Source organism: Octopus sinensis, linkage group LG10 (genome assembly GCF_006345805.1).
Source record: "Octopus sinensis linkage group LG10, ASM634580v1, whole genome shotgun sequence".
NCBI lineage: Eukaryota > Metazoa > Mollusca > Cephalopoda > Octopoda > Octopodidae > Octopus > Octopus sinensis.
This window is the reverse complement of record NC_043006.1, coordinates 65,128,150-65,155,881: the sequence shown is the minus strand read 5'-3', so window position 1 is coordinate 65,155,881 and position 27,732 is coordinate 65,128,150. Positions and strand designations below refer to the sequence as shown.

General features: G+C 38.1%; 2 protein-coding genes across 6 annotated transcripts in view; one reads left to right on the top strand and one right to left on the bottom strand.

Moving 5' to 3' along the window:
• The window catches only part of LOC115216816 (inositol polyphosphate 1-phosphatase), a 71,938-nt gene extending 65,880 nt beyond the window's left edge, over positions 1–6,058 (bottom strand). Inside the window, exon 1 of the mRNA XM_036506741.1 lies at positions 6,037–6,058. Within this exon, the coding sequence (XP_036362634.1) occupies positions 6,037–6,043 (7 nt within the window). The 5' untranslated portion in view covers positions 6,044–6,058. The remainder of the gene's footprint in view (positions 1–6,036) is intronic.
• Positions 1–27,732, top strand: part of LOC115216462 (cyclin-dependent kinase 12-like) — a 135,520-nt gene that overhangs the window by 24,413 nt on the left and 83,375 nt on the right. The gene's annotated exons all lie outside the window — the stretch shown is intronic.

The window sequence follows — 27,732 nt, the reverse complement described above, 5'->3', positions numbered from 1 at the left end:
ACAAATGTGGTGACATTTTCATCCACAGGTAGGTAGAAAATCTCTGTATGTGGTCACTAACAAATTTCCTTTCTACCATTGGAGTATTTCACCTCTTTTTAAGATTTTTGATATCCAACAGCATTCCTTTTCTACTTGCAACTACTGTAGCACATGTATATGTTGCCACAACTTCTAAACCCACTACAAATTTAACCAAACTGGAAAAAAAAAAAAAACTGTCTAAAAATAATATATGAGATGGTATAGGAGCGATAAATTTCAGACCACATTTTCCCCAAACCATGCTAGCATATATTATTGTCCCTATTTCCTGTAGAAAAAAAGTAAACTCACAGCAGTACCCAGTATTGGCTTTACAAATCATCCAAACTTTGATCCCCTATTTTGTAGGTTTTCCAGGCATGTACTGTCAGAAATGTACTTGACCTTATATCCCACCATAGCCTCATCGATAGATAGGTATCTCTCTGGTTTGTACAATGTTTTATGTTCATTTAGAATGCAGCCAATGAGGGGTTTTATTTTAAATAAGAGATCACAGTTTGGTTCTCCTTGTACTGGTGTGCTCATAATGTCTCTTATATGTAGGTACTGTGATAGTCTTAAAAATCTTGTTATGTATCATAATACTGGGAAGCCTATTGGTCTCCAAAAGGTTTATTGCTGCCCCAGTACATTATTCTGAGTGTTTTTTTTGTACCCATAATTAGATTTCAAAAAATTCTTGGATTTATCTAAGCATGTGAGAAATCACAAACCATCTTCTTTATTTCTTTGTTTATATTATGCATAATGATCAGTTCCTGTAGTAATTGTTTCAACCAAACTAAGAGGTAAAAAAGTATTAAAAAATACTCTAATGGTTTTGTCTCCTAGAAAAGACTGTGACTAGGTCCAGTCTCTTCAGAAAATCAGTTTTCAAACTTCAACTCCATTCAGGTACAAATTGGTTTTCTTTGTTACTGTCTGAGTTATCATCAGACTTGCTGGTTTCACTTTTGGAAATAGAAATGTCCAATCCATACTCATACAACATGTGGTTTTTGTGTTCGCTGTATATTTTGTTTGTTTTTTTCCATTGTCTTCATTCATTGAAAATCCTTCAAATTTTGATTTACTACTTTTTCCAGACTTGGTGTTATACTTTTTGAAAAAAACCACTTCCACTGCTAACAAGGTTACCTAGGTAACAGTAGCTATCAATTATTCTTAGTGAGCTACCTGAGCATTTAAGAGAACTTATTTCCAATATGTTCCTTCCAGTGCATCTGCCATGTACAAAGCGTGCATTCTTTATTAGCTTGCCAGTGATTTGTGCATTCATACCCTACACTTGGTGTAGCACACTGAGTTTCTCCTTTTGTGCATATTAAACAAGGCCATTTCCAGGTCCTCTGGCACCTTAATTTTTGCTATGTTTATGTTGAGTTCTTTTGATTCTACATTTTGCTTCCATTCCTAGATGTTTTCCTTCTAATTTCCCTATAGATTCAGCTGTGAGTAATAGATCAGCTGCATATAAGAATTTATGTGGACAGCCAGTTTTAAACTTCTTTGTAATAGATTGTAGGATTATAATGAATAGGAGAGGGTTGAGGACTAAACTTGTTGCCAGCAGTGATAGAATGTCTCTGAATGTTTTCTAGCCTGTCCTTATCTTTTATATCCTACATGTTCAGTAAGGCTGTTTTCCTAAAGATAAGAAAATACTGTCTTTCCTATTTACTGAAACCTTAGTCTTCGCTAAGTTTACCATGAGGCCCCTCAGTTTGAAGTTTAGCTTCCATGCCTGGAATTTTTTCTAATTCTCTTACAGAGTCATCTATTAGAACTATCTAGATCATCAGCGTCTAGGAGTTCCCAAGGACAGCTAGTTTTAAATTCCTCTGTAATGGCCTGTAGGACCATGATGAATAGGAGAATACTGAGGCCTGAGCCTTGATGGACCCCTATCTATATGCTAAATTTGTTACTACAGTCATTGCTGACTCTCACTTAACGGACTGCACCTTTGTACATTTTTTAGACTAACCCTGCAAGCCATTCACCTGCATCTAGTTTCCTTAGTGACCGTTAAATCACATTCTGTCAATGGTTTTCCCCAAGTCATTGAGTCTTAGGTATAATGGTTTATGCATAGCTAAGTACTTCTGCAGTTGCCTCACTGGAAAGTTGTTTATCCACGGTACTTCTAAACATAAAGCTGACCTGTATTTTATCTAGTCTAATTCTGTTTCTGATCTTCCTGTGACCTTCATAGTCTGGTCTAACAGTTTGGTGCTTCTATAACTTTCTCTTTTGCATCTCCTTTGTTCTTGTTAGTAGTTTACAATAATATTGCTATGCCAGTCTTTGTGTTGCAACATCTTAATGTATTACTGGATTGACTATTTGCATGACTAGTACATATCATACTTTGAGCGTTTCAGTCACCATCCTTGGTAGACTGGCAGCTTTCCTTACTTTCATGTTTTTCATACAACACTGCTATCAGTTCTACATCATCATCATCATCATCATTATTTAATGTCCGTTTTTCATGCTGGCGTAGGTTGGACAGTTTGACAGGAGCTGACAAGCTGGAGAGCTACACCAAGCTTCATATCTATTTTTGTATGGTTTCTACAGCTGGTTGCCCTTCCTAATGCCAACCACTTTCACAGTGTGCTTTCTACATGGCACCAGCGCAGGTGCTTTTTATGGGTATCTATTTATATCAATCTGTCTGTCTGTCGTTATATCCATCTATCCATTCATCTATCTATATGTTTGTGCATGTATGTATATTTATTTTTTTTGTGTGTGACATACTTCATACACAGTATATGAGATTTGCACATATCTAACAATGTGAGGATCAGAGACATGAAATATTAAAAACCGGGACAGTGTATGAGAGAGAAGCAAGACATCATTAGTAAGAAGTGTAATGAGAATGATAAAGGCACAGTCATGCACACGTACAGGACAGAGAATGGGTAATGGTGAAAACTGATCTCAGGATGCTGAACGCCAAAGATAATGACAAATGGCTGCCACAGTTGGTGACATGCTGTACTGGAGAGAAAACACTCTGTTGGGCAAGCATAGCTGGGAGATTGCTAATAAAGTGGATGTTGATGATTGGGATGCTCTCCCTACAGTTGCCTTCTCCTTGCAACTACTTCCCTTTCCTTCATTGATCTTTCTATATTTACTTATTGTTCCTTATCTTTCTCTCTCTGCTCTCCCTACAACTGTTTCTGTCAACTCAGTGTCTTTCATCTCTCCCTCTTTGGCCCACCACCACAACCTCCACCTCTTTCTTTTCTGCTACCATCGTCTCTCTCCCTCTCTCTTTTCCTCCCACACCTGTCCATATTCATCCTTATACTGGCACTCCATTGATTATGGAATGAGTGTTCCAGTTGATTCGATCAGTGAAACAGTTTACTCGTGAAATTAATATGCTAGTGGCCAAGCACTCTACAGACACACATATCCTTAACAGAGAGATTCAGCATGACACAGAATGTGACAAAGCTGGTCCTTTGAAATGCAGGTACAACTCACTTTTACCAGCTGAGTGGACTGGAGCAACATGAAATAAATCGTCTTGCTCAAGGACACAATGTATCACCAGGAATTGAACTCACAACCTTCTGATCATGAGCCAAAATACCCAAACTATTAAGCCATGCAGCTTCACAGCTGACTATCAGCCTCTCAGATCTGTTCTTCTCATCTGACTCAAAAATTATGACCCTTTCTCTCATTCTCCTTTCAGTTGTGAAGTGTTGTTTCTAGTGCTGGTGCCTTGAAAAAAACACCAGCACACTTTGTAAAGTGGTTGGAATTTGGAAGGGCATCTAGTCAAAGAAACATTCCAAAGCTGAGACATTAGACAACAGTGTGGTCCCCCTCCCCTGTTGGGACATGTTGAACTGTTCAGTCTATGCCTGCATGGAAAGCAGATGTAAATGATGATATATATTTATGTGTGTGTGTGTATATATCTATATATATATGTCTATATGTATATATGTGTGTGTGTATATATATATAGATGTCTGTGTGTATATATATATATAGATGTGTGTGTGTGTGTGTATATATATATATATATATATATATATATATATATATGTATGTATAGAATCTTGTTGGATAGAAATGTATACACACAGATTAGAATGCCCATGTTCAGTCCACTGCAGGATGAGAGCCTCAGCATATTCTCTCTACCAGAGAATGGCTTGACATAGCTGGCAGAGGGATACAGTTTTTTTTGTATTCATACCCAGGAGTAGTTAAGTTGATTATATTGACCACGGTGCTCAGCTGGTACATATTTTATTGATCCCAAAAGGATGAGAGGCAAAGTCGACTTCGGTGGAATTTGAATTCAGAATGTAAAGACAGATGAAATACCATTAAGCATTTCACACACATACACACGGCTATGTTTGTTATAGAGATGAACTGGTCAAGAAATACATGCATACATATTTATATATATATAAAACAATCCCTAGTGTATATATGTGTTTGTGTACATCTGTGTATGTATATATGTTTATATATGTATATAAAATATGCACAAGTGTGTAACATCTATATATATATATAAGCCAAGTGAAACTGTAACCGTGGCCTATGCCAGTGCAGCATAACCAGCCTGTTTAAGAGTACCCTTCAATCATTGGGCAATAAACTGTGCTTGAGGAAAGGTCTGTTGAGTCAAGTGAAGTCATTATTGTGGTTGATGCCAGTGCTGCCTGACTGATCCCGTGCTGGTGGCATGTAAAAAGCACCCACTACACTCAAGAGTGGTTGGCATTAGGTAGGGTATCCTGCTGTAGAAACCTTGCTAGATCAGATCGGAGCCTGGTGCAGCCTCCTGGCTTGCCAGGTCTCAGTCAAACCATCCAGCCCATGCCAGCATGGAAAGTGGACGTTAAACAATGATGATGATATATGTACATACACACACATATATATGTATGTAGAAGTACAAGTACTTAGGTAGCCAACATTGCCTGTGTTTATTTATACATAAAATAAAGACACCCAATTAGTTTTGTAATGAAAAACTATGAAATGATAGAAGGATAATAGAGATGTCCTCTATGGACAATGACAATAGTTTGTTGATGGTTGTAGAGTAATTACATCAGTTTCACAAAATGTAAAAAAAAATATAAATTTTCAGAAAATATCAGATTGTGTTAGAAAGTAGCCCCAAATGGATATTTAATGCTGTGTAATATTTATCTTTCCCCATAACATTTTATATTTTTTCTCCTTTTTTTTTTGCTTTTTTTTTTGTTTCAAGCATTGTATACTACAATTTTATAAAAAGCAAAACAATAAAGAAATGATGTCTATATCTTTATGTTTGTCATCTTTGTGTTTGTCACACCCATTCATCCATGATAATCATTGAGATTTTTGTGTTCCATAACTTAGCAGTTTGGCAAAAGACTTAAAACAAAAAAAAAACGGTATTGGGGTCAATTTATTTGCATAAGCCCTTCAAGGCAGTACCCCTATATAGCTGCAGTCTAATGTCAGAAATAAGTAAAAGAAAAAAATGTGTAGCACCTTTTTGCCCTCAGCAGAATTTGAAATCAGAGCACAGAGAGCAGAAACAAATACTTGATAGGTGTAGGCATGGCTGTATGGTAAGAAGTTTACATCCTAGCCACATGGTTCTGGATCCAGTCCCACTGCATGGCACCTTGGGCAAGTGTCTTCTACAGCCACGGGCCGACCAAAGCCTTGTGAGTGGATTTGGTATGCAGAATCTGAAAGATGTCTATCATATAAACATACATACACATCTATCTTTATATCTGTAAAAATTAAGTACCAGGATTGATTGGTTCAGCTAAATACTTCCAAGTTGGTGCTTCGGTATGACTACAGTCTGACTACAGACCAATGACTGCAACAAGTTAAAGATAGAAATGATAGTTACATGCAGACAAAACCAGCACCGTTGAAAGTTCCCAGTCAATAATTTAATTAGATATTCAATAGGGTTGTTCTTACCTTTCATAATTAAATTTTGCAAGTAGCTGGTAAGAAAATAGTATTCCTTTTGACTTCTTTCGGGTCATTTACCATATGCTGTTGAAACACATGTACACAACTTATACAGGGTGGGGAATGAAGTGAATACCAGTGGTGAATATCATTGGTTGAAATTTGTTTTTTATACAGCTTTCTAGTTTTACACACACACATACACACATAATGATAGTGAATATCTAAACAAAATACAATTTGTCAGCTAAAAAAAACAAACTTTAATTTATTGTCATTTAAAAAAATGGTACATAGCCTATTATCCACCCCTTCAAGTGATTCCCTCTTCTGAAAAATTTTGTTTTGGCAATCTTCATACAGTGGCCTTTGACTGAGAAAATACTTACAATGATTTTAAAGCAAATTTCTCAGATACTAGGCGTTACCTGCTTTTATATATATTTAGTTGTATGTGTGTGTGTGTGTGTTCATATGAACATGGGCATATGTATATGCATGCATGTATGTGTGTATATATATGTACCTGCTTATATATGTATATGTATATACAGACATACATATTTATGCATGTATATATCTGTGCGTATGTGTGGGTGTATGCATGTGTGTCATGTTTTAATTAATTTCTTTACCATCCTCTTTTCACTGTTTGCTCTTTTCAAGTTTATGAATTTCAGCTTAATCCTTTACTCCTTGCTTTGAAGCTGTGACCACCTCTCCTAAACATTTCTTGCACACTTCTTCCTACTTTCTGATTTGTAATCCAAAATAACTTTACAGTCTTCAAAGATATATATATATATATTGATCAATCAATATGTTTATCTATCCACACATCAAACTGATTCTGTTGTCTCTTCATTTCAAAGGCCATCTTGTTATATCAGTCAATTAATTGGTTTTGAGTCATTTGTTCACACACATGCATATACGTCTGTGTGTGTGTAGATGTAGATATGTATAATGTGTGTGTATCATTTTCTCTTTTATTTGTTTCAGCCATTATACTGAATTTTAGTCAACTGAATCAAACTCTGTACTTTTTTTAAAGCCTGGTACCCACTGTATTGCTTTCTTTTGCCGAACCACTAAGTTATGGGAATGTAAACACACCAACACCGGTTGTCAAGTGATGGTGGGGGAATGAACAAAGAGACACACATGTAGGACAGGTTTTTTTGAGTTTCTTGCAAGAAGACACTTGCCCAACGTGCCACGCAATGGGACTGAACCCTGAGCCATGTAGTTGGGAAGCAAGCACATTACCACACAGCCACAACTCTGTGTGTGTGTTAAGGCACATTGGCATTAATGTTGTTCATTCTATGGCCTTGCCTTTTCTTGAGCAAAATGATATAATGAATCCATTACTTTGATGTTACAACCAATGTGTCTGTGGGTGGCGGGGGCATACAATATGTATGTAAGTTTGAGTGTATCTAGAATGCCTTTCCTAATGTCATCCATTTTACTCTGAACATGCTGATAAGTGGTGGGGTTAGGAAGCGCTTTCAGCTGTAGAGACCATGCCAAAACTGATACCCTGGTGCAAGGAGTGGTTCTGTAGCCTGTTGGATCCTGTTTAACCAGTGCCAGCATAGAAAGTGGGAGAAAAATTAATGTTAGTGATGAGGATGGTGTGTGTATTAGCCTGCCTTCCACAACTTGCTAATATATTCTACAGATTCTCACTTCAATATCTTCATCCTCAAGTATTTCAAAATTATTTTCTTCCCCAACTGCCAGACTTTCTGCTCATATTCACTGTTATAATGTAGGACGTCATTGGATTTACCTTTCACAACCCATCGTATTCAATATTCTATTATTCTCTCTTTCTCCTCCCTCTCACTGGTAAAAATGAAATAAAGATCCTTCCCAAGTCATATAGACACGGAGGGCTTGTTTCTAACATCTGTTTTCCATGTTGGCATGGGTTAGATGGTTTGGCAGGAGTGGTCCAGACTCCGATTGTCTGTTGTGGCATGGTTTTTACAGCTGGACGCCCTTCCTAATGCTAACCACTTATGCTGACTGCTTTTTATGTGTCTCCAGCATGGATGCATTTATGCAGCACCGGCATGAGTGCATTTTATGTGGCACCAGCACTTGTAAAGGATGAACCTGTATGTATGGATGACAGCGATTCTACTTGTTGCAGGAAATAGTCAGAGTGGGCTTGAGCTGCTTGAAATGAAGTGTTTTGCTCAAGAACACAACACATTGTTTGTCCAGGAATTGAAACCACAATCTTACAATCATGAGTCCAACACCCTGACCACTAAGCCACATACCTCCACTCTTTCCACCATCTTTCACTGATCGAACCTTGATACAAATATCCCTTCTCCTTACTGGTGTTCCTCTCCAAATAGTGCCTGCTCTCTTACTCTCTCCATTGCTACCCTCACACAAAAATAAATCTGTTCCTCTTTCATACTCTTTCTCATCATTTTGCCTACAATGTGTCACTCTAATCTTCTTTCAGACATGAGAGCACATTAAGTTCATTAGTTTTGTTAGTTGCAACACAATTTTGCCAGTGCTGGTGGCACCAAGTACAAAATTAATAAAAAAGATTAAAAGAACAGACATTTTGTGAAATTATTGGCATTTTGAGGGCCATCGAGCCATAGAAATCCTATCCAAAAACTGAGACAAGGGAATGTCGGCAGCCCTCCAACTCCTTCAATTCTGTCACTATTTAACCTATGCTGGCATGGAAAATGAATGTAAATGAGGATGTGTATGTGTATATCATTGTCATTTAATGTCTGCCTTCCATGCTGGCATGGGTTTGACGGTTTGACTGAGGGCTGGTGAGCCAGAAGGCTGTACCAGGCTTCACTCCGATCTGGCAATGTTTCTACAGCTGGATGTCCTTCCTAACACCAACCACTCCGAGAGTGTAGTGGGTGCTTTTTACGTGCCACCGGCACAAGGGCCAGTCTGGCGGTACTGGCATTGGCCGTGCTTGAATGATATTTTTTATGTGCCACCTGAACGGACCAGTTAGCCAGTATATATATGTATGTATGTTTGTGTACTTACATATAGATTTCAAGCAACAGGTTTATATGTATGTAAATATGTTATATATATGTGTGTATGCACACACACACACACACACACACCATATTTCTTTGTCATGGTTTTACAATCTTTTTTTCCCATATTTGCATGGGTCATATGAGAGTACATTGGGACTAGATATTTTTATAGCCAGATACTTTTCCTGACACCTGAAGGTTAGCAGCAGGAAGGGCATCCAGCTGTAGACTGTAGAAAATCTACCTCATTGAATTCCATCTGGCCCATGCAAGCATGGGAAAATGGATATTTAAATGACGATGTATATGTGCAAGTATGTTGTATATTATGTGTGTATGCACATACACACACACAGTTGTGCATATGTGTATGTATAAGTGTATTTATATAATAGTATGTATGTTTATAACTATATGTATACATGTGTGATGTGTGGTTCAGAAGTTTGCTTCCCAATTACATGGTTTTATGTTCAATTAACACCTTGGGCAAGTGTCTTCTACTATACAAGGAAACTGAAATATGTGAGTGTGTGTGCATGTATATGTATATATATGAAGTTCTGTATATATGTAAATGTCTGTGTATGTAGTCTAAATATGTATGTATATATTTGTGTATGTATAGTCGATATATATATATATATACCTTTGGCATTATGTCATGCTTGAGAAGAAGACCCATCAAGCCAAGCAAAATCACAGTTGTGGCAGATATCGGTGTCATGCAAATATCACCTGTGCCGTTGGCATGTAAAAGCACCCATTATACTCTTGGAGTGGTTGGCATTAGAAAGAGCATCCAGCCATAGAAAACATGCCCAAATCAGGCTGGAGTCTGGTGCAGCCTCTCATCTTACCAGTCCATGTCAAACCGTCCAAATCATGCCAGCATGGACAATGGATGTTAAATGATGATGATGATTGTGTGTGTGTGTGTATTTTGACACAGTGCAATCATTGTGAAGAAGCCTCACTGTAACAGAAGTGGTGTCATTCCTTCCCTTCTATGAAACGATGTTTAGCCATGGAGAAATATCACCTTGCTTGGAAATCAGGTTGGTGATAGGAGCAAGTATATTTGACTGGAAAATCTGCTTCATTGAAACTCCTCTCAGTAATACAAGCATGTAAGAGTGGATGTTAAAAAACACGGCAGAGGATTTTTTATCTTGTTTTTGTCTTTGGATTATGGCCATGCTGGGGCACTGCCTTGAAGAAGAATTTTTAGTCGAATGAATCGATATCCCCCACCCCCGGGCAGTGCATTTTCTGCTTTAAGCCTGATACTTATCCTATCAGTCTTTTTGCCAAACCACTAAGTTACGGAGACATAAGCACACCAACACCAGTTGCTAAGCAGTGGTGGGACACACATATTTGTGTGTGTGTGTATATTTATATATATATATATATATATGACAGGTTTCTTTCAGTCTCTTGTCTACCAAATCCACTCACAAGGCTTTGGTTGGCCCAAGGCTATTGTAGAAGACAAGTTGCCAAGGTGCCACACAATGGGATTGAACCTGGAACCTTGTGGTTGGGAAACATCATCATCCAATAGCCTGTGCCTTTCAGGTGATGATGTGTATGCATATATTTGTGTATGTATGTTACTTTCAATTCAAACAAAAATCTGATGACGTTTTTAATTTATTTATGATGAAATTGTCATTCTCAACAACACTTTTCCCACTTGGTAACCTTGACTATCTCTAAAATAAACAAGCACATTGAATCCACTCCTAATTCCAAACAAAACATAGACACACTTATTTACATAGTTATGAAAACTTAAACATAGATAAAACAAAATCCCCACTACTCAATCTGTGACTAGTGACCCTAGGAATAAAAGTAGGTGTGGTGACCTAACATCCTTGACCTCGTAATCTAAAATTAAATGTATAAAGAAAACTAGTTCTAACTCGAGACAAAGTAAAACTAACCATTCAAAGAATAACAGATGGGATGATATGGACTTTACTTATACAAACAGGCACATACATGGCTGTGTGGTAAGAAGCTTGCTTCCAAACCATATGGTTCTGGGTTCAGCCCTACTCTGTGGCACCTTGGGCAAGTGTTCTCTACTCTAACCTCAAGCTGACCAAAGCCTTCTGAATGGATTTGGTAGAGAGAAACTGAAAGAAGCCTTGCATGTGTTGTGTGTGTGTGTATTTGTGTCTGTGTTTGCCCACCAGCACTGCTTGACAAGTGGTGTTGGTGTGTTTATGGCCCTGTATCTTAGCTGTTTGGCAAAAGAGACTGATAAAATAAGTACTAGGCTGGAAAAGAAATGATTAGTAATGGGGTCAATTTATTCGACTAAAAATTCCTCAAAGCAGTGCCCCAGCATGGCCATAGCCTAATGACTGAAGCAAATTAAAGAAAAAAACAAAAACAAGCATTAGCATTGAAATAACAGCTCAGTGATCTAAATATGAATGAGACATATCTTGCAAAGGAAGGCATTCAATAAAGTTAATCCTGGAATATGTCACAAACTCTGGAATTTCAGCAGAGTTAGGAAACTAAGGGAATAGCTTAATGACATAAAAAGGTAAACTTCAGGCACTTCCAGCCAACACTGCTCTCTCAGTGGAGACGTTAGTTCTTAGTGGAGTCACTCAGGGAACTGAATTGGGATTACGACTATTTGCTGTGGCTTTTAATGAGCATCACACTTTCTTTCCTTCCTTCTTGTGTGTCTGTGCGTGTTTATCAAACTCACAACCTTACAATCATGGGCTGAATACCCTAACCACTAAACAACACACATTTCATACATCAGGGGCATAGAATATTGAGAAGTGATGATGTACTAGATTGTGCACATTTGCTGTTGTTGACCTGGTTTCAGCCAACTTCTGCAAATTTTGTGCAAGTTCCTTCTATGCACGCCTGTAGACATCATGAAAAATCATATCTTAACATATAATGATGCATGTGTGTGTCTGTGTGCTTGTATTTATACATTTGTGTATGAGTATATATGCATGTGTGTTGGTGTGTTGTCATCATCATCATCATCGTTTAACATCCACTTTCCATACTGACATGAGTTGGATGGTTTGACTGAGGACCGGCAAGCCAGGAAGCTGCACCAAGCTCCAATCTGATCGGGTAATGTTTCTACAGCTGGATGCTCTTCCTAATGACTACCACTCTGAGAGTGTAGTGGTTGCTTTTTACGTGCCACCAGCATGAGGGCCAGTCAGGCAGTACTGGCATCAACAATACTTGAATGGTGCTTTTTACGTGTCACCGGCACAGGAGCCAGTTAGGGGACACTGACATCAACCATGTTTGGATGGTGTATGTGTATGTATCATCATCACCATCATTGTTTAACGTCCATCTTCCATGCATATGTATGAATATATGTGTGCATATATGTATGTGTTTGCATGTGTATACACTTATGCATGCACACACAAACATATTTATTTAGAATTGAAGCTGGTCATGAAGAATGTAGCAAGCCTCATTTGATTAAATCAAAACAGTTCATGTGTTTTGTGGATATCTGAGTTGTTTGGTATGTTTGTGTGTGTGGTGTGTGTGTGTGTGTGTGCATGTCTCTTTCATACACAAATGTTTGTGCTTCATTACTGCTTCTGTGTGTGTGTGTTCCATACATACATGTGTGTGTTTCCAACTCAAGACCCTCTGATAGAGAATCCTTGGAACATTCTGCACTCTCCAAATACAACTAATCAGTTGTATATAGAGAGTGCTTTGTTCTTTTTAGGAGAAACCCAGCATTTCCAGGCCATTACATAGTCCAGAACACCTAAGACACTGGCTACAAATAAATGTCTGTAGTCTGGATATAAGAGCTATAAGTTTCTCATTAGTTCTTCATTTACTCAGTTTTAGACAAAACAAATCTGCCAAGCAGCTCATTTCTACACTAGTGCATGACTTTTGTCCTTCCCGCCCCAGAACAGTATCTGCCCTGCTGTGTTTATAACAGGTTGCTGTTTTTATTAGAATATTCCATCAACATTATGTTTTTTAATGTCTGGTTCTTGTATGCCTTTGGTACATCCATCAAGACAATCCATCCTGTGTATAGCATTGTTGCTGGTTTCAGCGATAATGTCATTTTTTATGGGGATGGCAGTTGTATCTTTCAGGCATTTTTGGACAGTTGCAGATGACAAGAGTTGTATCTTCCACACTGCTACGACAGTCAGCATTTTCTCTCACATGGAAATCTGGAGGATTTTCGATCACTCTTGTTAACCAGATATTTAGCAGCTATTTTTTTGTTCTTGGACAGCAGTGGTGTAACCTAAGTGAGATATAATGTATCTCTCATAGGTCATTGTTGCTAGTATTCTCCAGCTTGCAAGGATATGCACCCATGCATAACATCCTGCTGCTTTAATGACTAGTTATCTTCCGATTTTCTATTTAAGTCGGTCCAGCTACCTTTGGTGCACAGGGAACAGCTGGCACTCCAAGCACCTATTCCAAGAGCTCTTTGCCCAATCTCATCCTATTATTTTCACTATTGAGTATACACATGATGTAATCATTTCTGTCCTTACTGTTAAATGATACTGTGAGTATCATTTAGACAACACCCAGAGACTGTTTTGACTGAATTTCTACCTCTACTTTCATCATAATGTTTGACATAGATCCTCCAAATATCACTGTTCATATGGAAGTTACCAGCAGTTGTATCGTAGATGTGGAATCACCAGTAGTTGTTAGTATGTATGTAATGTATGTATGTATGAATCGATAATTTTCATCATTTTATGTTTGTTTTTCCTTGCTGGCATGGATTAGATGGCTGAACAGGTTCTATTGGATCAGAGGACAATATCTTCTTCCAATGTCTCACTTTTTTTGGCTTGGTTTTTGCAGCTGGATGCCTTACCTCACTACAGATATTTTACAGTGGGTGCATTTTTTGTGGCAGCTGCACTATACAGATAGCCTTTGCAGCACTCTTTAGCTATGTGTTGTCACTACCTGACAGTATATACAAAAGCATTCAGGAGACACTTTAGAGTCTACTGGATGCCTCTTTATATACATTGTCAAGCAGTACTTTACATGGCACCAGCACTGGTGGGGGTTGTCCATATGATGGGTTTGAACAGGTTTATTGTTGTATCTCTGTATATATATATATATATACAGAGTGTATGTGTATCTATGTATATAATAATAGTTTCAAATGTTGGCACATGTGCATATGCATGTATGTAGATGTTTGTGGGTGTGTATCTGGCACTCCCTCACACAAACATGCTACTCAAAACCCTTACACATAGACACACGTGCACACATACTTAAGCACATACATACAGACATACACAAAGAAAATATATATATACAGGCTATGTACACATGTAACCCCTCATACACACCTACACATGCACACATTCATGTGCATACCCACAAACATTCTCATTTCAATAAGCACTCTTATGTAATTGCTCTTGGAATATTCAATGCAGATGCTGCTATTCCATGGTGCAGTGGGAAGCTGTTGAATTGGTTCCTGAAATGAAGAGGGAACAAAGCCTTGTATTGTGCAGGAGCATCATCATCATTCATTGTCTGTCTTTTATGTTGATATTGTTTGGACAGTTTGACAACATCCAGTGAACTGGAGGAAAGCGTTGCACTCCAGTATCAGCTTTGGCATGCTTCCTGTAGTTGGATGTCCTTACTAACACCAACCACTTTACAATGTGTACTGGGTGCTTTCTTTCACGACACTGGCACTAGTGAGGCCACCAAGTAAGTCACAAGACTAGACCACTTGACTGAGTGGAAGGTCTTATAGAGAATGAGGTAGCTTTATGACAGAAGAACAGAAACAGGTATCCTGCGGTAGAGGTGATACTCACCTTGTATCTTGAGGATCCAGTCTGACCCCCCTTATTACCACTATCTTTTCTCTTTCCAGTTCCAGCCCACTCATTCCCCACTCCTCTCTTCTATAACATGAGTAGCTGTGTAGTTGCCTTACAGCAAGTAACTTATTTACATTTGACAGATATTTGTCCTCATCTTGTTTGTTGTTAACACAACGTTTCGGCTGATATACTCTCCAGCCTTCATCAGGTGTCTTGGAGAAATTTCTAACCTGCTGTAGTCAGTGCGGTGGGCACATGACAAACACCATCCGATCGTGGCCGTTCGCCAGGCTCATCTAGCACCTGTGTCGGTGGCACATAAAAACACCATCCGAAGACCCGGCAAGACTAGTCAGGCCATAACCCATGGCCCCTACCTGGGACGTAGTCAGTCCACCTGTGCATACCTTCCTTCTTGTGACACTTGTGAAGACCTGTTGAAGCAAGTCAAATCAAAATAGATGAACATCAATGGAATTTGTATCTTTGTGGTACCAGTGCCGGTGGCACGTGGCACACAAGAAAACCATCCGAACGTGGCCGTAGCCAGTACCGCATCGACTGGCCTCCGTGCTGTGGCACGTAACAAGCACCATCCGATCGTGGCCGTTTGCCAGCCTCATCTGGCACCTGTGTCGGTGGCACATAAAAACACCATCCGAGCGTGGCCGTCTGCCAGCCTCGTCTGGCACCTGTGTCGGTGGCACATAAAAACACCATCCGAGCGTGGCCGTTTGCCAGCCTCGTCTGGCACCTGTGTCGGTGGCACATAAAATCACCCACTACACTCTCGGAGTGGTTGGCGTTAGGAAGGGCATCCAGCTGTAGAAACACTGCCAGATCTGACTGGACTGGTGCAGCTTTCGGGCTCCCCAGACCCCAGTTGAACCGTCCAACCCATGCTAGCATGGAAAGCGGACGTTAAATGATGATGATGATGATGATGATGATGGGTTCTCATTCCTAAGGTATTTTTCGATATTATTATTAATTATTCAGGTCACTGCTTGAAATCTTGGGGTTAGTAACTCATGCTCTTAACCACTACACCACATATAGAACTGTATTAACAAGTAACTTGTTCTGACTTCATCCATCCTCATGGCACAAAGTTACCCCACTTCTTTATTGTAGCACTACTTGGTCAAAGCAGATCTTACTCTTGAGGCTACATGGCAACCTAACTAGTGCTGGTGCCAAGAAGAATGCATCCATAGTACATGCTATAAGATGCAATGGTTGTGCATCACTTTATAGCATCCCCAGAGCCTTTAAGATGAAGTGTGTAAAGGGTACATCTACGTGCCACTGGCATGGATGCCATTTGCATGACACTGGTATCTGCCGCAACTGATTTTGCTCGCCTTGATGGATCTTCTTCTCAAGCATGACATAGTGCCAAAGGTTTTGGTCATTGCCTCCATGAGGCCAAACACTTGAAAGGAGCCCAGCCACTTTGCCCCCGTGAATCTCGACACTTGGAAGGTGCATTTTACAATGCCACTGGTATGGGTGCCAGTAATGTGACACCTGTATTAGCCATGACTGATTTCACTTGGCTCAACACATAGACACACACATATATACACTCACATAAGGTGCATGGATCAGTGGTTAGAGCATCGAGCTTATGATTGTGAGGTTGTGTATTTGATTCCCGGACCAGGCTGCGTGTTGTGTTCTTGAGCAAGACACTTTATTTCACATTGCTCCAATTCACTCAGCTGTGGAAATGAGTTGTTATGTCACAGGTGCCAAGCTGTATCAGCCTTTGCCTTTCCCTTGGATAACATCAGTGGCATAGAGAGGAGAGGCTGGTATGCATGGGCGACTGCTGGTCTTCCATAAAAACAACCCTAGGTTGTGCATTCGCTGGTGAGGCGACTTTCCATCCAGACTTGTACCCCAGAGGGGAACCTCTTTGGTGCATTCATGGTCATTTGTGACCAACAGAGTCAAGAGAATACACACACACACATGCACATATATATATATATATATATATATATGAAGAGAGAGAGAGAGAGAGAGAGACGTGTAAATGACTGTGTGTATGCCTTGTCTTGACATCACATGGTAATTGTAAATGAGTGCCACCATCATTTTCAATATTCTGTGAAAACATGCTTAGTCAAGGTAAAGATGAGCTTGCTTGGAAACAACTAAGGGTTGGTGACAGAAAGAACATCTGACCACAGAAAATCTACTTCACAAATTCCATCAGATCCATGTAAGCAGAGAAAAGTGGACACTGAACAGCAAAGAAATGCAGGCCTATATTTATACAGATATATATTTGTATACATATGCATATACGCGTGTGTGCACACACACACACACACACACACACATATACATATCTATACATATGTTTAATGTTTAACTAGGGTTATTTACTCTACATACAACTAATCTATTCCTAAACATTTCATTATCAGATTATCTCATTAAAGGAGGATAAAATAAGTGGTAATGGTGGTGTTGGTGGTAGTGGTTGCAGCGAGTGCATCTTGTAGTGGTGTAACATATCTTAGTGGTTTGGTGAGGGTAGTGATAGTGGTGGTGATGGGAATGGGAATGGAACCATAAGTTGTGTTAGTGGAGGTGGTGATAGTGTTGATGGTGTAGATGCTGGTGGGGGTGGTAGTGATGTAGGTTGTGATGGTGATGGTGGTGTGGGTTTTATTTGTGGTGGTCATGTCAGAGCCAGCACAGGTGCTATATATGTGGTACTGGTATGGGTGTTTTTATTTGTATTTAAACAAGTGTATATGAATGACTATCAGCGTTTATAAAATGAGAGAATATCTAAAGCAGGTATAGTTAACCTTTTACTAGCAGCCCACTTTACACTGGCTCATCATCATCATTTAGTGCAATTTTTTGTTAGGCATGCCATTCAGAAGAGCTGCCCATAACTGAATCTAAATTCTAGATTAAAAAAAAAAATAAAGGGATTGTAATGGCCTTTGTGATATAAAGAAATGGCATGGTAAGGTTGTAAGTCTGTCAATGATAAACAAACTGTTAGAATACAGCCAATATATACAGATATATAGTCACCTTACATATACTGAAAATATATATACATGTGTGTTTATATATATACACACATACATACATACTCACCCTTAATTCACATTTTTTTCTCTTTACATTATTTTCTTGTACCTTCATTTCATCCTTTCCTTTTTTGCTCAAAGAGCAGCCATGTTGTATATTCGAGTCTGTGAAATATATGGAAGCAGACATCTTGGTATACAAACTTCTCTGACCATTGTGTTTCCACAGCATGAAACTGATAGCTAAATCATAAATCCTTTGTATATTAAATGACTTATCTGTCTGTCTTTCTTTCTCTCTCTCTCTCTCTGTATATATATATATATATATATATATATATATATATATATATATATATATATATATATATATATATTTATATATATTAAGGGCATATATATTTATTAATAGTAATGTTTAGTTTGTGTTTAGCAAGGTTTTTAGATTCAGAGGAAGCTAGATCCATTATTCTTTCATAAAACAATAAATGTTCTAAGAATTTTGTCATTTTAATTGATAATTATCTCTTTTTGTTTATTTAGAAGTTGTGTGTCTGAAAGTAAAATTTGAATTGCTTCCTGGTCACATATCAGACATGTCTTTCATTCTATCTGAGAATTTTACTGCTTTCCTTTTGTAAGGTGTAGTGAGTGTTTAAATCTTTTGTAAGGTGTCGTGAGTTGCTAGTTGTAGTCAGCCAATGATATTAATTAGGTCAACTGAGAACTTTTGAAGGAGTGCACTTGCATATAAAAGTGCTTCTTGAAATTCTTGGCTGTAGATCCAATGTATTCTCTAGTATATGCCATGTAATTACTCAACATTTGTATACAATTTTTTGGAAAGACAGTTTCTGTTAATGGGCCATTGTAGATATTTTTAAAATTACAGGTTTTGGTACTGGGTGCTCCTGCAGTAATAGCATTGAACATATTAGTATCTAAGATCTGGTCAAAGGTGGATTTGGATGGCTTTTCACTGTAGAAATGTTCATGGGAAGTGCTAAAATGAGTTTTATGTGAGCGACTAATTGACTGGCTAACATTAGTTAGATTGTGTGGCGATCATGTAAGGATTGATGTCCATCAAGGGATGTGTCATACTGTGAGTCAGGAACAGTAGTATTTAGTGATAGGTTATTGTGTATTGTTTAATTGAAACTTATTAGTCCCAGTGATGGCATATGTAAGGATTGGAGTTGCAGAGTAAAATAGCTTAACTGTTTACTTATTAAAAATTTGGTGTGAAGTTAGAATAGAGAAGAATATTTCAGGTATATTCTGGAGATTATGTGGAATGTTAGACCAGGTAACTTTTCTTTTTATATTTTTTCCTAGTGTGAGTATTGCTGGTCATGTAGGTACCATTATTACTAATACAATCTCTTGTGTCTGAGTTTATTAGTTTTTATCATAGAGTTTGAGAATTTAGGGCTGTCCACGTCACTAGAAGAGGTCTTTGTGTGTCTAGGTGCGGAATATTTTCATGTTGATTTGTGTTTACATAGTGTGAACCTAAGTGTGATTATGTGACCTTAGGTTAAGTATATAGGTAATGCATTAATAGTATAATGTATTACTAATAATATATTTTTGTTAGAGATGCTTTGTTAAGAGCCTCATTGTAATAGAAGGCTGTTGTTAAAGTATGTGTGTATGTATGCATATATATATACACACATATTGTTGTGGCACTCTCAGTTACGACGAGGGTTCCAGTCGATACAATCAACGTGTAAGTGGCTGAGCACTTCACAGACACATGTACCCGTAACATAGTTCTTGGGGAGATTCAGTGTGACACTGTGTTTGACAAGGCTGGCCCTTTGAAATACAGGTACAACAGAAACAGGAAGAAAGAGTGAAAGTTGTGGTGAATGGGTACAGCAGCATTCGCCACCCCACCCCCTGCTAGAGCCTCGTGGAGCTTTAGGTGTTTTCACTCAATAAACACTCACAACACCCAGTCTGGGGATCAAAACCGTGATCAAACAACTGCAAGTCTGCTGCCCTAACCATTGGGCCATTGCACCTCCACATATATGTATATGCATGTGTACTTGTAAGTATATGTATGTATATGTAGAAATATCTGTAAATATATACATAATTTAAATATAGATATATGTTGTGCTGTACGCATATGTTTATTTGGTTATTTGTTTATCTTTAAATATGTTCTCTTCCAAATGCAAGGTCATGGCCCATTTATCTGTTTATATTAGTGAATGTCTATATCTGTTTTCAATACTTAATTTCTAAGTCACTTACAGAATTGGTATTCATCCAACGCTGACCACCCAACCCATACCCTTTCCTGTATTGTCTTTGTTTGCCTTTATTCCTTTTCTTCCTCCTCTCTTTCTATTTCCCAATTCTCTTTCTCTCTTCCCCTCTCTCTTTTGTTTCTCCTTTTACACTCTTTTATATTTTTTTTCACTATTTAAATTTTTATTTCATATATATATGTATGTATATAAAAATATATTCTTTTACGTCCCTATTCCTCTTGTTTTTCTCTATCTCTTTCCATTTCAACATACTTATAAATAATCTTGCCATGTCCCCAGCTAACAAACTTTTGGTTGGTATCAACATAATGTAATAGTGTTGTTTCCCCTAAAGAACTGTTGTAGATCAGCATCCAAATACACTATGAATGCCCACTGCAGAGGATGCAACTAGCCACATTGGCAAAATGTCCATTGAGAGCAAATGATAAAAACTACACTTTTTGTTTATCATACTTTTCCATATATAGGCACACGCTTGGCTGTATGGTAAGAAGCTTGCTTCCCAACTACATGGTTCCGGGTTCAGTCCCACTGTATGGCACCTTGGGCAAGTGTCTTCTATAGCCTTGGGCCAACCAAAGCCTTGTGAGTGGATTTGGTAGGCAGAAACTGAAAGAAGCCTGTTGTGTGTATATATATATTTCTGTGTTTATGTTTGTCCCCTCTACGTCACTTGACAATCAATGTTGGTGTGTTGACATCCCCATAACTTAGTGGTTCGGCAAAAGAGACCAACAGAATAAGTATTAGGCTTACAAAGAATAAGTTCTGGGGTCGATTTGTTCAACTAAAGGTGGTGCTCCAGCATGGCTGTAGTCAAATGACTGAAACAAGTAAATATATATATAGGCACTGGTGTGGCTGTGTCATTAAGAAGCTTGCCTTGCAGCTGCCTGGTTTCGGGTTCAGATCCACTGTATGGAACATTGGGCAAGTGTCTTCTACCAATGCCTTGTAAATGGAATTTGAATGATGGAACCTGTAAGGAAGCCAGTCATATAGATGTGTGTGTGTGTGTTGCTTGTGTTTAACCTCATCCTGCTACTTCACAACTTTCTCCAACCAGTTCTTATTCTAGCATATACATTCAGTAATGCCCTTCCACTGCTAATTAGGTCTCCTAGGTAACAGAAAGGGCTTTTTAGAAAATCTGTTTCCATGTTTATTGCCTCCTATACATCTGCCACAAACAAAGCCTGTTCTCTTTGTTAACCTTCCTGTGATTTCATAGCTTCTCTTATGTGTTCACAGTTTATACTGAGGACACCGTATAGTTTTCTTAATGACACCTTTTCTACACATTGAATACAGTCATTTACTTGAAGGGATTAATGTCCTGTCTGTTTTCCTGCTAAAACTTTGCTAAGTTAAGTTTAAGAACCTTTGATTACAGGTTCTTCTGCTACATACAGAATTTCATTCTGTTATTCAAGCTTCAGCTATATGAACAAAGTCATCAGTATAGAGGAGTTCCCATGGATAACCATTCTTAATCCCTGTTATGGCCTGTGATAAATAAAAGGGGGACTGATAAGCAAAGCTTAGTGAATAATTACCTGCACATTAAATTCATCACCATATTCATTGTTGAAAGGCTTTCATCAGCCATTTCTCTCCTCCTTGCTCTGGCAGTGACCACCAAATCAGAGAATGAGAGACCCCATTGGAGGCTTTCTCCATATTGACAAATGGGTGAATGTAACATGGATGGAGAACACAATATACATAGCACTTCCAATGCCACTTACATGGCTGATTCCTTTTGAGAACCTCATATCACCAGACATCCCATTTTTTGTCATCTTCTCTATGAGGCTCAGAGTCCTGAGGTCAGCCTTCATCATTTCATTCCATGCCTTCCTGAGCCTCTCTTTTCTCTAAGTTTCAACCACATGAAGTGATCAGCACCCTTTTATACAGCTGTTCCCACCCATACACATTGCATGTTAATACCAGTATAGTCTTTTTGCACACAGCATTTGATTCCTTTTATGCCCAGCTTTTTACTCAGAAGCTTTGTACTGTGTTTTCCATGTACATTAGCATGCTTTCTTCATTTGCAATCTTCTCAAGTTCCCTGCACTCGAATTCTGTCTCACTTCCATGCAGGCATCATTCAATCTGCCCTTCACTTTAAGGGGGAAAATATTTGTTGTCAGCAATGTAGTAGCTCCCTGAACTTTTTCCCAACCAGTTCTTCTTCTGGCCACTATACTTTCAGAGCAACCACCTCCCTTGCTAATTTCACCTTCTAGGTCACAAAAGCTATCAACTACTTCTAGCCAGCCATCTGGGTATATATAACAAACAGACTGCTCTGCTGCATCTATTGCATATGAAGCTTACATTCTCAGTTACTCTGCCTGTGATTTCACTTGAGTTCTTGTTTCTCCATAGCTTACACTGAATACAGCTTATGGAGTTTATACATACTCCTTTGCTGCACATTGAGCAAGACCATTTTCCTGAAGATACCAGAGTCCTGTCTTCTTACCTATTTATTAAAACCTTTGTCTTTGCTAGGTTTTACTTAAGGCCTTTCAGTTCTTGATTTAGCTCCCATGGCTGGAATTTTGTCTAATTATAAGTTATGGGAACTAGATAATCAGCATAGAGTGGCTGTGTGGTAAGTAGCTTGCTAACCAACCACATGGTACCGGGTTCAGTCCCACTGCATGGCATCTTGGGCAAGTGTCTTCTGCTATAGCTCCGGGTCGACCAATGCCTTGTGAGTGGATATGGTAGACGGAAACTGAAAGAAGCCTGTCGTATATATGTATATATATATATATATATGTATGTATGTATGTGTGTGTGTTTGTGTGTCTGTTTGTCCCCCTAGTATTGCTTGACAACCGATGCTGGTGTGTTTACGTCCCCGTCACTTAGTGGTTCGGCAAAAAGAGATCGATAGAATAAGTACTGGGCTTACAAAGAATAAGTCCTGGGGTCAGTTTGCTCGACTAAAGGCGGTGCTCCAGCATGGCCGCAGTCAAATGACTGAAACAAGTAAAAAGAGAGAAAGAGAGAGAGTTAGTCTGAAACTCCTAAGATGGTTTGTAGGACTGATGAATAGGAGAGGACTGAACCTTGATGGGCTCCTACCTTCATGCTAAATTTGCCACTGAATTCATCACCAACTCTCAATTTAATAAATGCATCATTGTACAAAGCTTGCCCCACCCTCATCAACCATTTACCTACTCTTAGTTTCCTCAGTGGCCATCAGAGTTTACTGAATGTGGTATGCTGTCAAATGGTTATCCAAATCAACCAAAGCCAAGAACAGCAGTTTATTCTTAGCCAAGTATTTTTCTTGCAACTGCTTCATTAGGAACATTGCATTGGTGGTGTCTTTTCCAAGGACAAAGCTAAACTGCATGTCATCCAGGTCTATCATGGATCAATATGATTCTCTACATGACCATCACAGCCTGGTCTAGCGGTTTAATACCTTTATAGTTGTTTCTCTCTAAGGCACCACTTTTGCTCTTGTAGCTTTCCTGCATGACTTGATTAACTATTTAGCTGGTAATCTTGTACCCTACTTTACCAGATATTTTAAGCATTTCTACAACCATCCCTAATGAACCCAGTAGCTTTCCCTTTCTCTTCATATCCTTGATTGTTTTATTTACTACACTACTGTCAATTTGAATTGCCAGTCTTGTTGTAGGGTCAGCATGGGGGTAATTGCTGTTTATCCCATGTGTTCTTCACATTTCACAATAACACTTCCATAACAGTTTCTTTAGTTCTATATTGATGGTACATTTAGCTTTCATCATTCTGAATACACTTCTCACCAATGACATCTTGGTTCTCTCACACATTGTCTTGCAACCTTGAGCACTTCACCACTCTGATCCTCATGTTTAGGACATGTGTAAATCTCTTCCGTTCTGCCTCACCTTTAACAAAGTACACCTGATACCTAGATGCTCTTCCAGGCTTTCCAAGCCTGGCTCTTAATCTTAATTGCCCTATGAACCTTATTATTCCACTGCCATGTTACTTTTGGCTTGGCTGGGATTTTGCCTCAGCCACATATCTGATCTGTAGTCCTAAGTTGGTAATTTCATAGAAATTCTCAGTTTTTGTCTATGCTTTATGTATCTAAATCTTCTACCCTTTAGTCATATGCATCAGTTTAGAAATTCTCTAAGTCTATTCCTGATTTGTGGATCTTTTAGTTTCTATACTTTCCTTCTCCATACTGATTTTCATTTCTGTGTCTACCTAGTTCTGACTCTGAAGTCACCAGCCACTAATGAATATTGTGTAATGCATTCTTCACCAGGAAAGGTTTTAATATTCACAGCAACCCTTCTGTCTGTCCTATTTCCTGGTGAGAATGTAATCTATCTGATGTGTGTGTTCACCAAATTTGTAGATGATGAGGTGGTTAACTAGTTTCTTAAAGTGTGTGTATTGCAAGTTCAGTAGCAATACACACTTTAGAAGCTCTACACTCCCTATTTCTTGGGCCATAACCACAGCTTCCATGGGTGTCATAGAGACTATCATTGTGTTTTGGTCAATGTGTTTGGTGAAGTCACGAGCTGTGATTTGTTGGGGTTATCTGCAGAAGAGTATCATAGAAGCAATGCTTTTGTTCTTCGGGCAGTCCTGTCTGGGGCATATGCTGAGATAAATGTTGCTATTGTGTTGCCCGCAATTAGTTTTAACTGGATTATCCTATCATATATCTTATTTCAGTTACTTAGTGATTTCATTTCTCAGCTAAGTGTGCCCATCTACCTCTGCCATCACTATTGCTCACCCAGAAAAGTTTGAACTCCAGTCTCTTACCTGTGAGAAGTTGGACTGAATATCCCATCCTACCACATTCACTTGTCTCTGCTCCAGCCTCTCTGCAATCTCACCAGACCTACCTTTAACCCTTTTGTTACCAACCCGGCTGAAACCGGTTTTGGCTCTGTAGTACAAATGTCTTGTTTTCATAAGTTTTGAATTAAAATCTTCTACCAAACTTTAGTCACTATTTATGTTCCTAACACTAGTTGAATGATAACCAATTTATTTTACTAAATTCTTTGTTATATTTAAAATTAACTGAAAGAAACACAGAGCATCTCAAAATAAATATGGTAACAAAAGGGTTAATTGTGCTTATGTTTAAAGTTGCTGCCCTAAAGTTATGGAACATAGTCACCTGCCGTATTTCTCTACTATCCCTATTCTTCCAATCCTTCTAAGTTTATCTCTTCGTTTTTATGGCTTTGTCAACTTCATTTTTCTACCAATATGTCACCTTTGGTCTTGTTGACACTTTTGCACCAGTCATATCTTTCATCTGTTGCCTTCAGTAGGTTGACCCAAAGGAACTTCCACTTCTCATCTATATTATAAGTTTCTATTTCTTTATTTTTCTTATCAAATGATTTGACTAGTACATCTATAAATTTCTGACTGTTCACTGGATCTTTTAGTTTTCGTAACTTCCTCTTCTGGACAGATTTGCTACCTATATCATATATATATATATATATATATATATAATATATATATATATATATATATACATATACACACACACATACACACACACACACACACACACACACACACGTGTACATATAGGTGCAGGCGTGACTATGTGGTAAGAAGCTTGCTTCTCAACTACATGGTTCTGGGTTCAGTCCCACTGCATGGCACCTTGATCAAGTGCCTTTGGTTGCCCGAGGCCTTGTGAGTGAATTTGGTAAATGGAAACTGAAAGAAGCCCGTCATATAATGTGTGTTTGTATCTGTATTTATTCCCCACCACCCCTTGACAACTGGCATTGGTGTGTTCATGTTCCCCTAACTTACTGGTTTGGCAAAAGAAAAATAAGTCCTGGAGTTGATTTGTTCATCTAAAATTTTTCAAGGCAGTGCTCCAACATGGCCATAGTCTAACAATGGAGACATGTAAAAGATATATATATATATATATATATATATTTTTTTTTTTTTTTCAATATATATAGTGAATTGGAATATATAATCCAGGTGTTTACCTTATGAAGCACTTCTAGGGATAGTGATTATCTGAAAATTGAATTTGTGTGTGTGTGTGTGTGTACATTGTATATTTGTATGATATATACAATAAAGGGCATATATTGTAGTTTATTTGCATACATAATTTTCTTTTTTAGAAATGGGTTTCTATATAGGGGACGATGGCCTTATTATCACCAGCAACATGAATGAACATGAGCTAGATAGGCTTAGGAAGAGTGTTATTATGTTCTTCTGGTGTATGGGCTTAAAGATTATAGTTTCCATGAACCTTAGCACTGTTAACTTCTTAGACATTAATTTAGATCTGCAATTTAACAACTTTAGCTTCTATCATAAGCCTAACAAAAGGATGTTTTATAATGATAAGGCTGCCAATCATCTGACTTGTATACTTAAAAGCATAGTCGGTGCATAAGTAAGCAAGTTTCCTCCTTGTCATCAGACAGGGCAGCTTTTCATACTACAATGGTGCACTTTGCAATATTGAATGCTTGAGCAGATCTGCTGTAATAGTGGGTCTCCAAGCAGATCTGTTATGTCGGTATTAAAAATAACATTAGGAGATCTTGCCTGATCAAAGGAGTTGTTTACAGAGAGCTAAAGTACAGATTGATAATAGCTCTACATACAAAAACTTATATTGCGGCAACAGAAAACAGCTTTAAAGCTAAAAAAATCTTTGAAATACCTGGAAAACAAGTTGTCAGCAAGTTTATTGAAATATATAAGGCAATTAAAAGAAGCTTGTTTCACCCCTTTTAAAATACAATGGTTTATCTTTGAAAAGGTTTGTTCATATGAGAATGGGTCATGCTGGAATTTTCTGAAATGTCTGTTGTGCTTAAGTAGAAAATGCTTAATCCTGTTCCTAAATAAATCTGCATTAAACCAAAAAATCTGAGCTTTTGGGCTGTTGGTGCTTTTTGGAATTTTTGATTTCAAAGCTTTTACTGCCAATACTGCTAATGTAGGCTTTGTCAATTCCCATTGCTTTCTTTGATTCACTGGTTTATTGTGAGTCGGTATTTTTTGGATATTTTTCCTTTCACTTTTCTGTAATCTTTTATTTTATGGTCCTGAATTGTTTTATTTCTGACCATCAGATTCGATCTATAGGATTTTTTTGTATATAACTCTTATGTATTTTTCCTTTCAACCTTTTATATGATCTTTTATTGTTCAAGATAGCTATTGTGCACACGTTTATTATAAACTATCGGATATACTTTATTTCACTCACAATCAAATATTTTTTTCTTCATATCTCTATATATACCTGTATATGTATGTATATATATTTTGTGTGTGTGTGCATGTGTATGTATTTATATATGTATATGTGTGTGGTGTATGTTCCCTTCTATTTTTAATT